Source organism: Fundulus heteroclitus, chromosome 21 (genome assembly GCF_011125445.2).
Source record: "Fundulus heteroclitus isolate FHET01 chromosome 21, MU-UCD_Fhet_4.1, whole genome shotgun sequence".
Taxonomy (NCBI): Eukaryota; Metazoa; Chordata; class Actinopteri; order Cyprinodontiformes; family Fundulidae; genus Fundulus; species Fundulus heteroclitus.
In genome coordinates, this window is record NC_046381.1 from 7,421,802 (window position 1) to 7,435,441 (window position 13,640).

General features: G+C 41.3%; 1 protein-coding gene across 1 annotated transcript in view; it reads right to left on the reverse strand.

Moving 5' to 3' along the window:
- LOC105932924 (protein disulfide-isomerase TMX3) overlaps positions 1–13,640 on the reverse strand; it is a 77,824-nt gene that overhangs the window by 12,780 nt on the left and 51,404 nt on the right. The window contains exons 13-15 of the mRNA XM_021321466.2: positions 12,863–12,919; positions 4,112–4,241; positions 1,416–1,484 (exon numbers count right to left, since the gene is read on the reverse strand). Of these exons, the coding sequence (XP_021177141.2) occupies positions 1,416–1,484; positions 4,112–4,241; positions 12,863–12,919 (256 nt within the window). The remainder of the gene's footprint in view (positions 1–1,415; positions 1,485–4,111; positions 4,242–12,862; positions 12,920–13,640) is intronic.

Below are 13,640 nucleotides of genomic sequence, written 5' to 3' on the forward strand. Positions count from 1 at the left end.
ATACTTTAACCGATTTCAACAAATTTGGTATCAAAACGTTCGGCTCGTTCCCGGCATGACTGCTATACTTTGGATGCTTACTTTTACACTTTTTAAAATATTTCACTTTTTGTGCGATTTTTTGGCTGTTACCATTGAAATCAATGCAAATTGATACAAATTCCTTCAAATTCTTCCAATTCTTCTAATTCGTCTAATGGTTCTAATTCTTCACATTTTTAAATTGTTTGATTTTTTTTTTTTCAAATTCTTCAATTTTTTTCAAATTCTTCAAATTTTTCAAATTCTTCAAATCCCTTCAAATTAAATTTTCAGACATACTTTTAATGATTCCAAGGGGAAACAAAAGTAAATTTCCCCCTGGGATCATTAAAGTCTGTCTGATTCTGAAATTCTTAAAATCTGATTTCAATGTTTTTGTTCTACTTTTTCTCTTCTGCAGGGATCTTCTTCATCTTCTGCTCAAATCATTCTGCAGATTAGCATTCTCACTCGCTGTTACGCAGGAACAGCTTTTTCTAGTCTAGTTATTTTACTTTTTATGCTATTGATTGCGTTTATATTAAGCTCTGGCGTAAAGGACACGTTTGTGAACAGTAATATGTTTTTCCCCAAACTAAATTACGAGTATGTTGGCTGTAAAGCGCTACAACACAGCTGTGTGTACATTCCTCTCACACCCTTGGAAGAATAAACACTTGCTCTCCCAAAAAAAAAAAAAAAAAAAGCAGGCTACTTAGGGCAAATGTGGGAGGAGAAGCCTCCTGTCCTCCTCCCACTCCGAGTCTCACTGTTCTGCTTCATGTTCCCTGTACACTGTTTGCCTGCACTCGAAACTCTCACGGCGTACATAAACAGAGACCAAGACAAGTGCAGAGGGGAGCGTGTCAGGGGAAGAGTTACTCTCTAGGTAGGAACCTGCTTCGACTTAAGGACCAGAATGGGAAACATCTTGAATCAAAACAGGTTAAAAAGGCAGAATGTCAGGTAGCTGGTTTATTTGGACATCAGGCCTGATACGTGTGAGCTGCAGGTTGATGTAAAACATTCCTGCAAAGGGCAACTGTCACTCTTAACGCCATGAAGCAATAAAAAGTCAGAAATAAAGAAAGTAAAAAAAAAAAAAAAAAAAGCTTTTTAGAGATATCTAAAAACAAAAAGAAACTGCAATTATTTCTTAGTGAAAGGAGAAAGTGGAAAGAGCCATGCCCCACAGACACATTTAATCATAACACTAAAGCCAGAGAGGGGAAAATAATAACTGGAAATCCCCGTTTTTATTCTTTTACCTAAAGGGTTTAACGTCGATCCATAACTTCTGAATTTATGTTTTTCTTAGCAGCAGCAGCAACTTAGGCAGCAGCTGCCCGGTGCTTGGGAAGCAATCTGCCTGAACAGAAATCTCAGTGACTTACCATGATGGTGGACCTGGCGTCAAAGGCCACACGTTTGACCCGCTGGATGAAGCCGTCGCCCCCATAGGCCTGCAGAGAAATCATGCATTGAAGACAAAGGAGCTACTAACGTCTTAAATGAAAAGAAGAAAAAAAAGATACATAACCTAATCCTTAACAGGGTTTTAGATAAAAGATAAACAATATTGCACAATTTAAAAAGAAACTGCAGCAACAGCCTGTGTCTCAGCTGAAGAATCGGCAGCTTGTTGAACTTTTAAGGTCTGGAGATTTTAGATTGAAGCAGATTATAATACAGAGAGCTGCTGCTTTATGTAAAATATTCCTCCAAAGATCAACGGTCGCTCTAATGCTTTAAAGTATTTAAAGTGTGTGAAGTAGTTGAAATGATGCAAAAAGTCTTTGAGAGGTATAAGAGTCAATATTTAGATCCTGTGGGTCATTTAGCACAAAAGCTGTTTCCTTCAGATTCTTCCAGATTAGTGGCCCAACAGATGACCTCAGCTTTACTGTAACGCTTCATCCAGAGTCGGTTAAAACGGAAAGATAGATGGACAAATGGATGGACGGACAGATGGACGAAAGGAAGAAAAAAGGACAGACAGAAAAACGGACGTACAAAAGGACGAACGAATGTATGGACGGACAGAGAGAAGGATGTGCGGATGGGTGGATATACAGACGGCTGGACAAAAGTTAGAATGGATGGACGAAAGGATGGATGGACGAAAGGATGAACACATGTATAGATGAATGAAAGGATGGATGGACAGGCAGAAGGATGGACGAAAGGATGAACAGATGAATGGATAAGTGAAAGGATGGATGGCTGGCCAAAAGGACGTATGGATGAACGAATGGAAGGATAAAAGGATGGACGGACGGATGGATAGGTGGACGAACGGAGGGATGAAAGAATGGACAAAAGGACGTTTGGATGGACAGACCGAAGGAGTAAAGGATGCACAGAAGGATGAAAGGAAGAATAGATGGATGGATGAAAGGATGAACAGATGAATGGATAAGTGAAAGGATGGATGGCCGGCCAAAAGAACGTATGGATGAACGAATGGAAGGATAAAAGGATGGACAGACGGATGGATAGATGGACAAACGGAGGGATGAAAGGACGGTTGGATGGATGGATGGAAGGAAGGAGAGAAGGATGCACAGAAGGACGAAAGGATGAACAGATGGATGGATAAGTGAAAGGATGGATGGCCGGCCAAAAGAACGTATGGATGAACGAATGGAAGGATAAAAGGATGGACGGACGGATGGATGGACGGACAGAAGGAGTAAAGGATGCACAGAAGGATGAAAGGAAGAATAGATGGATGAAAGGATTGACGAAAGGATGGATAGATAGACAGACGGACGGACGGACGGACGGACGGATGGATGGATATATCAAATTTTTACGTTTTCCAGCCTGGTAGGAAATCTGACTACATTCAGCGGTACACAGATTAAAGGAAATCCAGCTCTTCAGTCATGAGCCGGTCATCATTTTCCCAACAGGAATTTGCGTTTTTTCCAAACAATCATTTCATTTGTCCATCCATAGCTTCTAGTTAACACGTTTCAGCTCTGCTCCACCTGACCTCTGTTTGTCTGTCAAAGCATCTGGGCCTCCGGAGGAGCGCCGCGTGCCGACGCTAATTCATCAGGAAGTCCGCCTAATTAGCTGAGCCCAAACAGGACCTGGGTAAATTAGCTGGAAGAGGGCACGGGGCTAATTTTTAGGTAGCAGCTGTTGCACACCGAGCTCGTGCCGCAGGAAGACGGATGCACAAGTTTTGACAATGCTTTTTATAGCATGCCGCTTGAGCCTTACTTTCCCTTACTGGCAAAAGGCAGAAGTACAGAAGACCTGAATGCTGAAGCTGGGCACGTACCACAATAGCAGGGAGTTCAAAATCTCCTAAAAAAAAAACACAACGGTGGAGAGACCTCCATCCTTGCCTTTTTATGTCTAAAGCAAAACTTACTATTCCAGTATTCATAGATTTTATTCTTTCATGAAGACGGGTGGGAGAAAAAAAAAAAAAAACTCCCATTCTTAAAGATTTCCCAGGAAACCTGCAGCAGCATATTTTCCAACTGCTCGTATTCTGCGTGCGTCCACATGAAGCGGCCGTGAGAGAGGCTCGTGGCGGACGTTTCCGGACATGATGAGAGAAGCCTGACGCTTGGCAGGAAGCGGACGGCAGAGAGCTGGAGGTTTCTGCTGCTGCTGCCTATTTGGTGGGCGGTGGTTTGTTTTAAAAAAAGCAAAAAATAGCCCAGAAACAAAACAAAACAAAAAAAAACTACGAATGTTTGGCTTATGGTTTCATACATCTGGGGGACTTCAGCTCAGTGCAGCAACCGTGGCATTTCTTTTCTTACACGGTCATGTGGTAATCTGCCCGCTTTGATTTCAACGACTTGTAGATAATCTGTTGGGGAAAAAAAAAAAACGAGGGGGACAGAAATGCAGAATCTAAACATGCAGAAGGCGGCTGCAGTCCCTTCTGGTGCGCATATTTCCTTTGGGACTTAAAATGCAAGACGTCGTCCCCTGATTAATGAGAAGCGCTGAGGTGATTACAACGGTACAACACAAAGGGAAAGAGGGCTATTCTGAGCTGAAAGCATAAACAGAAAGCGAGGGAGGGCAGAGAGGAGAGGAGAGAGGAGTGGAGGGCTCTGACCTGTGCAGAACCGTTCAGAACGCCGCTGATGAACTGGACCAGCTGCTCCATGCTCTCCACCGGCTCGCTGGGCAGGAAGTACTGCTCGTTGGACGTGTTGAGGATGATGACGGAGGGCACCGCCACTTCCCTGAGACAGAGACGACAGAACGAGGCGTTTAATCGTCTTCCCCCCCGCCGCGCCACGGGGCGCCATTATCAACGTGAATGCTTAGATGGGAGCATAATGCAGTTATCTTACAGAACAAATTGAAATCCAGATAATACGGCGGCGGCGATAAACAAAGCCTTTGTGCTGAGAGCAACCCAACTTTTCCCAACGGGCTTTCTTTCAAAGGGGAAGACTTCCGATAACAAAAGCGAACCTGCTGTTTCCTTAAAAATGTGGGAAACAGCAGGGGCTTTATTTGTGTTAAGCACAGCTAAAAAAACAAATGATGAAACATATACAATTATTTTAAAAAGTTCAAACCAGTTTGACTTTATTTCTTTTTTAAGAAACACAATGGAATAAAATAGCTATGGCAGTTTTATGTCCAGATAATCTCAGTTAATGTTAAGAATTGAAAGAGCATTTACTTCAGGGCTCACCAACATGGGGCCTGCAGGACCACATGTGGCGCCCACGAGCCTGCTCTAAAACTTGATTTTATTCTATTACTCTTCTTCTTTAATCACACTTGCATTTATATAGATTTAAAAATTACAATAGCTATAACAAAGCAAGTAAAATAGCTCACAACGTCAATGAAGTAGCTCTCAGATTCAACAAGGTCGGTGACCCCTGATTTACTTACCGACACACTCCATGTTAAAATTCAATGGATTTACATTTCAAGAGCTCCTTATTTGGCCATTTTTTAAGTAAAAAATATTGCCACTATTGATCTAATGCGTATATTTCAGGGTTTAAAGAAAGAACGTCCAAAACCCACAACTACAGCTGTGTTCCAGTCAGAACTCAGACTTTTCCAACCTGGCAGCTCCTCGCATCAACAGCAGTGAGCTGTGATGAAAATATGTTTGCTCTACAGGACAAAGTTGTAAGAGTGCGTCTAACACCAATTGTTACACGTATCAGCTGCATCTCTTGACCGGACCGGTTAAAAAGTGGTGTTTGCATATGGGAGGTACAGCTTTAAACAACGTTCTTAAGAGGTACTACGAACAACACAGCAGCTTTCACGGCCGTCGCCATATTGGAATCCTGACTTCTCCGACTGCGTTAACTGGAACGCTGTTAAGTCGGGCGTTGCTTAATTCCCAACTCCTAGTTCCGACATTCCAGGTAAATGGAAAGAAAGAAAGAAAGAAAGAAAGAAAGAAAGAAAGAAAGAAAGAAAGAAAGAAAGAAAGAAAGAAAGAAAGAAAGAAAGAAAGAAAGACAAGAAAGAAAGAAAGAAAAGATAGAAGAGAAAGAAAGAAACAAAAAGAAAAAGAAAGAGAAAAAGAAACAAAGAAAAAGAGAAAAAGAAAAGAGAAAAAGAAACAAAGAAAAAGAGAAAAAGAGAAAAGAGAAAAAAAGAGAAAAAGAAAGAAAGAAAGAAACAAAGAAAAAGAGAAAAAGAAACCAAGAAAAAGAACCAAAAGAAGGAAAAAAAAGAGAAAAAAAAAAAAGAAACAAAAACATAAAAAGAAAGAAGAAACAAAGAAAAAAGAGAGAACAAGAAAGAAAAGAGAAAAGAAAGAAATAAGGAAAGAAAGAGAAAAAGAAATAAACAAACATACAAAGAAGGGAATATCCCTATTAGATAAGCTTCAGGGTTCATATCCATTTTTTTTCATTTTATGCGATTATCAAGCAGTTAAGATTGAATATTTTAAATGAGTTTCATTTTTTTTTTATTTCAGTGTGCATAGTTTAGTATAACAAGACTAAAAACGCTCTGCTTCCCCATTTAAAGCAAGTCAAATTAACATTTTCATGTCACTGTGGAAAACCTATCTGGTTCTGATCTGAAGTTTTACATGAGCTCACAGGTTCTGGCTCCAGTAGCAGCTCTGGTCTCGCACTGGAACCCGACTGATTGAAAAAAGAAAAAAAAACAAAAACAAAAAAACCAACCCTTGAAGTAAATCCCAGGACGTCTTAAGGGAATCCCCTGCGCCTCTCTGCTGAGGCCCGGCGGTCCACTCATCTTTAGTTTAGCCGACGACTCAAACAGTAACCTTCACTTTACACTCCTGAGCTGCCTAATCTCCACAAATCGGCAGAGGAATTAGAAATCCTTGTGAGATAAGGAATAAGGTCATAAAACAACTAATCCCCTTTCCACACATCTTGTGCGGCACCGAAGCCCGGCTTAGACGAGGGAGGCGGGTGCGCACACACACACACACACACACACAAGCAGTCCATCACTGCGCCGCCACCCCACATCCCTGCGGTGATACTCAACCCAGCAACAAATTGCACACACATATCCATCAATGTCCCGATCCGCCACCCAGCTGAGATGCAGAGTGCAAACACACCCGCCCGTGTGGCTGGAGTCATCAACACTACGCTGCTCTGTCCAGCTGAGAGCCGCAGACATAATGGATGCAGATTTTTCAGCCGACGTCCGCCCCGCTACCAACAGATGGCCCTCATTTAAACTAAATATGGATTAGCCTTTATGCCTCTAAGTGGGACTACAGGGGGTTCGCTGGGATGATGAAGCAACATGCCCGGTAACAAGAAAGTCGCTTCTTTTCCGATGCAAACAAAAAAAAAATAAATAAATAAAATGGCTGCTTCACACTTTGGGGGCCTCCCAAAAAAGGCTAATCCAGGGCTCTGCAACCTGCGGCTCCAGATCTGCACGTGGCTCTTCTGGCCCAACAAACATGAATTTTTGATGAAAGGAAAGTAAGAAAGGCTTGTTTTTAGCAGCTCTTGTGCATCTTTTATGCAATTCTTGCATGGAATATCTACATGAATAGGATACCCAGGTGTTTTTGTTTGTTTTTGTAAAAGATAGATGATTTGTTGTGTTCTAAAAGCTGAAAATAGAAATACATTTGAAGTTTAACACCTCCGTTTTCATGATAAAACATTTAATTTTGTAACAGTTTATAAAATGTTAAAAAAAAAGAATGTCTCTCTGAACTGAAAAGGCTTTGAACACCTGATCTAGACACATTTTAAATCATTTCTAAACCTTTTGCGCATTTAATTGGACATTTATCCTGGACAATTCATCTGAAAAAGAAGCCCAAAATAAAACAGAAATAAAACTAATGACCTGGTTGGACTGGTGTGTGTGGTATTGAATTAACGCTCTGTAGAAGCACAATTCAGTGAATATTAGGCCTAATATCATTAGGCACCATTGTTACATAGCTGTGTTTGTTAACTGCAGCAGTTTTCCCAAAAATACAAGGTGGTGAAGATGCCTCTTGTCCAAAGACCAATGGATGACATTACTCTAGATCAGAGGTTCCCATAGTGGAGGTCTGGATCCCCTGGGGCGTGGTAAGATGATCTAAATTACTGACTTTGCTATGTCAGAGATATAATTGTTTTAATGTAGCAAATTTATGACTTTAAGAAGAAATGGAATCCAAAATTTACGACCATACACAGTCAAAAAAAACATCCAATTTTTTTCTCGCAAGTATGTTCAATTAATCTCAAAATATTTCAGTTTCTTTTCTTTTTTCTTTTCTTTTTTCTGTCATCAACAATGGGCACAACACAATTTTTTGGTAAATTACGCGAGTAAATGTCACACAGTCTTCTGCACAATCATTTAAATGTCCTGACACTTGCACTAATAGTAATCATAATTTGACGCAGATTTGCTAATAAGTTTCATCATTTCCTTATTTGCAAAACCAATACCAAAGTAAAATTTCACAAGATGCTCAACATTCCTCCTTCTAACATAAGGGGGGAGAAAGCACTTTTTAGAGTTCTCATAAAATTACTACTTTACTCTCATAACTGTATGACTTTATTCTATTCATTTCCAAAAGGAAATGAATAAAGAAAGTCGCTTCTTTTCCGATGCTGCCGCCATCTTGCTTTACTGTGGCCGTGGTGTTCTTCTGCTGACGTTCGGTGGGGCTTTTCCTGACTAGCATAACTTTAGGGATTGTTGCCCAAAACTTTGACTTAAATTTCATCGAATCATAACATATTTTCCTACCAACTTTAGATAAGCAGAGATGTTTTATATGAAGCAAAAGGCTCCCATCTTGCAACTCTCTTCTCTTAGCCTTAGATATAAAGAGGAAACCTGATGTTGTTGTCACTTTAGACACAGAAAGTTAGAAATTCTTGTATCTCTTAAGTGTCACAGTCAGCATCTTGTGACCAGTTTCTATGTTGCTTCTAAAATAATTTGGGGGAGGGGTAAGTGCAGGTTTGGTCATTTCTTCTCTGGTTATTGATGTTTGTCCAGCCTGTGGTGCGGTAAATAAAATTGAAGCTGTCAAACTTTTTGTGCCCCTCTCCTGACTGATACATTTGGCTTTTACCAAACATAGAAAGTTTAGAAAAATCCAAGTAGCACTGCTGAACTTTATGTCACATAAACTTAATAGTTGGCATAGACCCTAGAAGACTGAATGCTGAAGGTGTGCAAACTGATGCAACAGAGTTTTTGCATGTTTGTAGCAAACTGTGGGAAAAATAACTATTTGACACATTATCTCTCCATTCATATATATATATATATATATATATATATATATATATATATATATATATATATATATATATATATATATATATATATATATATATATAATTTAAGTGTGAATATGCTTGTAAAAGCATATTCACACTACGTGTAAGTGAATATGAATATGCTCACGTAGTGTAAGCATATTCACTTACACTACGAGTCTCAATAAAATCAACACTCAAGATGGACAAGTGACAACGTTGTTAATGAAAGCACCCCGAGCCCGACACCAGCGATTAAAAATCCCACTCAAGCGGAGCTACATCTTGTTTCACAGGCTGGTTTTAAGGTTTTTCTGCCCTCTCTAATGATCCACATTCTCCGATCAGAAGCCTTCCTCCCACACAGGAAGCGCTCACATCTCCAAGTTTTTCCCCGCCTCTTTAAAAAGGTGTTAGTAATAATCCTATATTAAAACAAACCCAAGGATGCCCTCGAGACGCCGAGTGGGGGGCATTCATGGCAGCGTTTATGTGCCCCTGATGAAAGCCGGGGTCGCCTTCAGTGAGAGACAGATTGCTGCCAGAGAGTGATCACGGCGATGACAGAAAGGGGGATGAAAAGCCATCAGATTTATTTCCATGACCCCCCCTAAGGGGAAGGATTGGTTGACGGGCCGGGGTTTTATCCCTCAAAAGGGGGCAATTAATCCTGCACTGCAGCAGCAACATTCAGCGCCTTGGAGCCCCACGCTGTGCATGCTCCCATACCAAAGCTAGAAACACTAACCACCTGCTTTCATCCCTAAATATACCCACTTCCTGCTTAATTTTAGCAGTACCGGGACGCTGTCGGGTGGATCTGGTCACATTTGCAATCTAGAGCCTACCAGGTTGGCTGAATCGCTGACTTAATTACACAGGATTTAGGAGAGCATCGCCGCTGTAATCTCTCTCCTAGAAACAATAACATGCTCAAATTAAAAACAACAGAGCAGCCATTACGCATGCAGACTCTCACACTAAATTAAACAGACACACATAACGAGCCACTAGGAGTTACTTGACATGAAACAGACAGGCGACCGCGGCGGCCCCGCTGCTCTGCGACACTTGTGGAGCCGGGTCTAATTAAAAAGGGTGGCGTGTCGGATGGAGGGTCTCTCAGAGCGTGACACCCCAGCGGCGGGCCGGGGGGGGGGGGGGGGCGGGTGCAAAGCTGCTGGAGCCGCAGCTTCCTTCATCCTTACTGCTGCTCTGGGGCTGAAATGCAGACTTGGAGCATCAGGTTTTCAGTCTTGCAGCAGATTCCTTCCTAAGCGTATTTCTGTCTTCATAAACACGAACAAGCTTTCATCTAATCCAGGGGTTTCCCCAAATGTTTTAGCCTGCGACCCCCAAAATAACAGAGCCAGAGACCGGCGACCCCCTTTAGGCAGGGTGGGGGTGTATTTTTGTCCCCTTTTACAAAATTACAACAAGAAAGTCTTAAATTGGGTATTGTAGTAATTTTATGAGAACTCTTACAAAAGACCACAGCCTTCCCCCTGTGTCATTCTCATATTCTTGTATAACTTTATTCATGTAATCAAAAAAAAGAGCATTCTTAATTAAAGAAAATAAATCACTAGCCCCGGAGGACTAAATTTCCACAAAAGAAACTAAATATGAGATTAATTTAACATATTTGAAAGAAAATACTTTGATGTTTTCTGATGTTAAACGGTTGTAAATTTAAAAAGATGCTTTTCCATGATTAGAGGCATAAATTTGCTATATTAAAATAGGTATATATTTGACAAAAGTCAGAAATTTGGATAATCTTGCGACCACCCCCCCCCATTGGCCCCGCTGATCTAAACCGCTCTGAAGTAGCTCTGGTCGCTCGTTTAGGGTCTCTGTGCTGCTGAGAGTTGCACCTCCAACCCAGCCTCAAGTCTTCTGCAGCCTCTATCTGGTTCTCTTCCAGGTTTCTGTATTAACCTCCCAACTTCTCTGTTCCTTCTAAAGAAAGGCATCCCCGCAGCATGATGTTGACGCCACCATGTGTCACTGTGGGGAAGGCGTATTCACAACAAGGGACCGTGTCAATTTTCTTCCACACAACACAAAACCACACCAGATTCATTTTGGTTTCCTCTAAGGCACAGGTGTCAAACTCGAGGCCCGTGGGCCGAATCCGGCCCGTCAAGGTAAATTATCCGGCCCTCAAGAGCCAAAAAAAGGCATATCATGTCATAAGGTAGAGGCGTATATCCTTTTAAAGTGTATAAAGTGGCTAAAATTGTGCCTCCTGTGAGTGTAACTCACCCCGATATCAACTATTTTTGCAGATAAACTGTATAAACTGGGCCTGAGGTGCTACATTTATGTTACTGTGCATTTTTTATATTTCTATGTGAACTGGAATGAAATTATGTAATGAAAGTCTCATCTATATATGTGCAACCGGCCCTTTTAATGACTTCATGACGCCAAAGTGGCCCCAAATAGAAATAAGTTTGACACCCCTGCTCTAAGGCCTTCAAACCAAAAAAAGTTAAAAAAATAAATAAAAATAAAAAAATTGACTTTTTTCCGGAATTTGAGGACGTTTCGCTTCCTATCCAGAAAGCTTTCTCAATTCAAAAAGTCTGGAGAAGTGTGGACTTCCAAACTTTATAGTACTGCCCAACAAAAGCCTTGTAATGGCTTAGATAACATGCAAATTAAACCGAAACTGGTCCACCCCTTAGTAATGGGGAGTCGTTAGGGTCATTATTGGCCTGGCTTGTTTTGATCACCTGTATGGAGGTGAGGATTGTGGCGATAATTGGAAGGAATCAACCCCATTGCTGTGTTATACGTTTTTGAGAGTTGAAACCTACGGTAAGTCCTCCTCCTCTGTTTAAGGTTGTTTTTTCTCTCTTAACGTAAATGGCTTTCTTTACCCCGCTCTCTGCAAAAAACAGAACTAAAGATAAGTAAAAACTTCTTGAAATTAGTGCGTTTGTCCTTGATTTGAGCAGGTAAATAAGATTATCTGCCAATGTAATGAGTATTTTGAGCCCCTAAAATAAGATGATTATATAGACTGCACTTGAAATAAGATGACAGAGATGAGTTGTTCTTATTTTAAGTGCAAAAATCTCTTATTCCATTGGCAAATCATCTTATTTACCTGCTCAAATCAAGGATAAATGTACTCAATTCAAGTACATTTTTCTTATTTTTAGTTCCGTTTTTGCAGTGCTTTCGAACCAGCACGTGATTTTCTACATGTGTAACATATCATTGAGCTAATTTTCAGAAGTTAAATATGTTTTACTTTTGGCCGTCAATGCAGATTCCTAAGGTGTTTCTATTTTGGTCATGTTCACGCGAGATCGCGTTGTTGAAAAATGTCCTATGACTTGACCCGTAGTTAGGAAGTAAGTGCTCAACTCACGCATTTCGGCGATTTGTTTTAGATTCGTGCATATCCAATCGCATCTCTCAACATCTTGTGTCTGGCATAGCATCGTCGGTATGTATACTTGGTTTTTGAGATTGTGTGGAGATATTAATTATTTTTTCGAAGTCATTTTTATGTTTGAAGAGCCTTTATCCATGTGTGGTCGAGGTTGAATAGCATGGCGCTGATTCGTCTTTGCTGTTTGTATGTTGCAGTTTCACCTTTTCTCTAACTCCAATAAACCTGTGGAACGAACTAGAATAAATCTTCAGAGTCTTGGTGTGGGGAAAAAGTTTAGCTGGCCGTCAGGATATTAATAGACATATCGAGGACGGCACAAAAACACCAAATTGGGTATAATTTCCTCCTATATAAAAGGCACCGAAGCCTTTGCCTCGATTCCTTAAATAGATCTTCACACTGCCCTCTCACGTGCCAATCTGCAGCGGCGCGTTCATCTTTTGTGTTTTCATTTTGGCACCGGTGACGGACGACAGAGGGTTAAGGACGGCAAAAAAAGCGGTGGAAGTAAATATGACAGCGTTTGCGCGTAATTGACTTCCCCCTCCGGAGAGCATCCTCGATGGCAAAGGCCGGCGTTACAAGCCGCTTGCAGACCTAGATAAGTGGCAGACAGAAGGTGACATGAGGCTGAAAGAGAGGACGGCGACAGCAGAGGAGAGGAGAGCAGAAGAGAGACACTCACCCCATAATGAGGCCGTTGATGTAGTCGTTCCCGTCCATGTGGCCAAACTGGAAGTCTCTGGAGGTGCGAGAAACGTCAGAGATATATATAAAAATAAATAAAAAAACAGCAACAAATTGTTATGACAAAAAGAAAAAAAAGGAAAAAAAGAGTAAAATGAACTCTATCTCCTGTCTCTGTGGGCTGTATATTATTAGCACAGACCGGGACGCACAACATCAAGCAAAATAGACAACTTGGTTAAAAGTAATATAATGTCCCCGCTGCTGAAAACATGAGAATGCTTTTGTCGCCGCGGGAGGGGAATAATAAAAAAAAAAAAAAAAAGTAAGAAAATATCCCCGAAGCTCAATCCTGTGGCCATACCCCTCTGCTTCTCCTCATCTCCTCCGCTAAAGAAAAGCCTCGGTTATTTATCTAAATGATAAGGGAGGAGGAGGAATTCAATTTGTAGCTCATTGTGCTGCACCGTGTCTGAGAGGAGCACGTTGTGCGCCGACGAGCGGAGGGACGGGGAGCGCTGCACAGGACCCGGGCGAGTCGGCGACTTCCGCCGAATGACTGATTACGGCGGCCTGCGCATATACATTATATTCATTTTTGAATCATCGCCACGTATAGGACGACCGTCCCCTGGGCGCTGAACAATGCCGCCTGTGCTTATGTGAATGGCAGGATTTTTTAGACCGCACAATATAATACATTTTGTGGAGGCAATAAAAGAAGGAGGGAGAAAAAAAAAAAGAAAAGCCGGTGCTTGAGGTAATCGCGCCGACAA